Source organism: Sinocyclocheilus rhinocerous, unplaced genomic scaffold, assembly GCF_001515625.1.
Source record: "Sinocyclocheilus rhinocerous isolate Xijiao unplaced genomic scaffold, SAMN03320098_v1.1 C35805244, whole genome shotgun sequence".
In the NCBI taxonomy this organism is placed as follows: domain Eukaryota; kingdom Metazoa; phylum Chordata; class Actinopteri; order Cypriniformes; family Cyprinidae; genus Sinocyclocheilus; species Sinocyclocheilus rhinocerous.
This window is the reverse complement of record NW_015764047.1, coordinates 1-641: the sequence shown is the minus strand read 5'-3', so window position 1 is coordinate 641 and position 641 is coordinate 1. Positions and strand designations below refer to the sequence as shown.

The 641-nt window shown below is 52.4% G+C and overlaps 1 protein-coding gene across 1 annotated transcript; it reads right to left on the bottom strand.

Annotated features, from left to right (window-relative positions):
* Positions 1–8: 8 nt before the first annotated feature.
* LOC107735123 (methyl-CpG-binding protein 2-like) lies at positions 9–561 on the bottom strand (the record flags this gene model as incomplete). Its single annotated transcript, XM_016546913.1, has 1 exon — positions 9–561. A coding segment is annotated over one exon (553 nt), but the record flags the coding sequence as incomplete, so codon positions are not given.
* Positions 562–641: the final 80 nt, after the last annotated feature.

Here is a 641-nt window from a genome sequence, read left to right as displayed (position 1 = left end):
TTGCGTTTCTTGATGGGAAGCGCCCTCTCCTGAACAGGCTTTACGGAAGACTCCTTCTGAGCTTTTTTCTTGGCCTCGGCGGTGAGAATGGCCGCGGCCGTGTATGCAGCGACTGAACCCGTCCCCACCACCGACTGTGAAGCAGCTGCTGGCTTGCGGCCACGTTTTTTGGGGGTGCTCGGCGGTTCCTGTTCTGATTTCCGCTTGCGCCCTCGGCGCACTTTGGCAACTGCCGCTTGCATCACTGGAGCCCCTGGTTCAGTTTTGGGAGCCACAAAGGGCATCTTTACAAGGAGTTTTCCTGGACTCTTTTCGACGACACGCTTTATTGCCACCCCTTCTGTGGCCTGCCGTACCTTGCCGCTGCCTTTGGGCCGACCCCTCCGGCGACCAGAAGGTTTGACCACTTTAGGCTTCTTTGGTGGTCTCTTTTCTCTGCGAGAAGGGCTCCCTCGGCCCGTGACTGTGAAATCAAAGTCATTGGGATCCGTAGTGGTATCGCCCACCTTTTGGAAGTATGCCATGAGCTCCACTTTGGAACGGAAGGCTTTCCCTTCTGGGCTGAAAAATAAAATCAATATATTTTGTATTATACATATTGAAGACTGTAATTCTGAGAAAACAATTTGAGAATTTGAGAA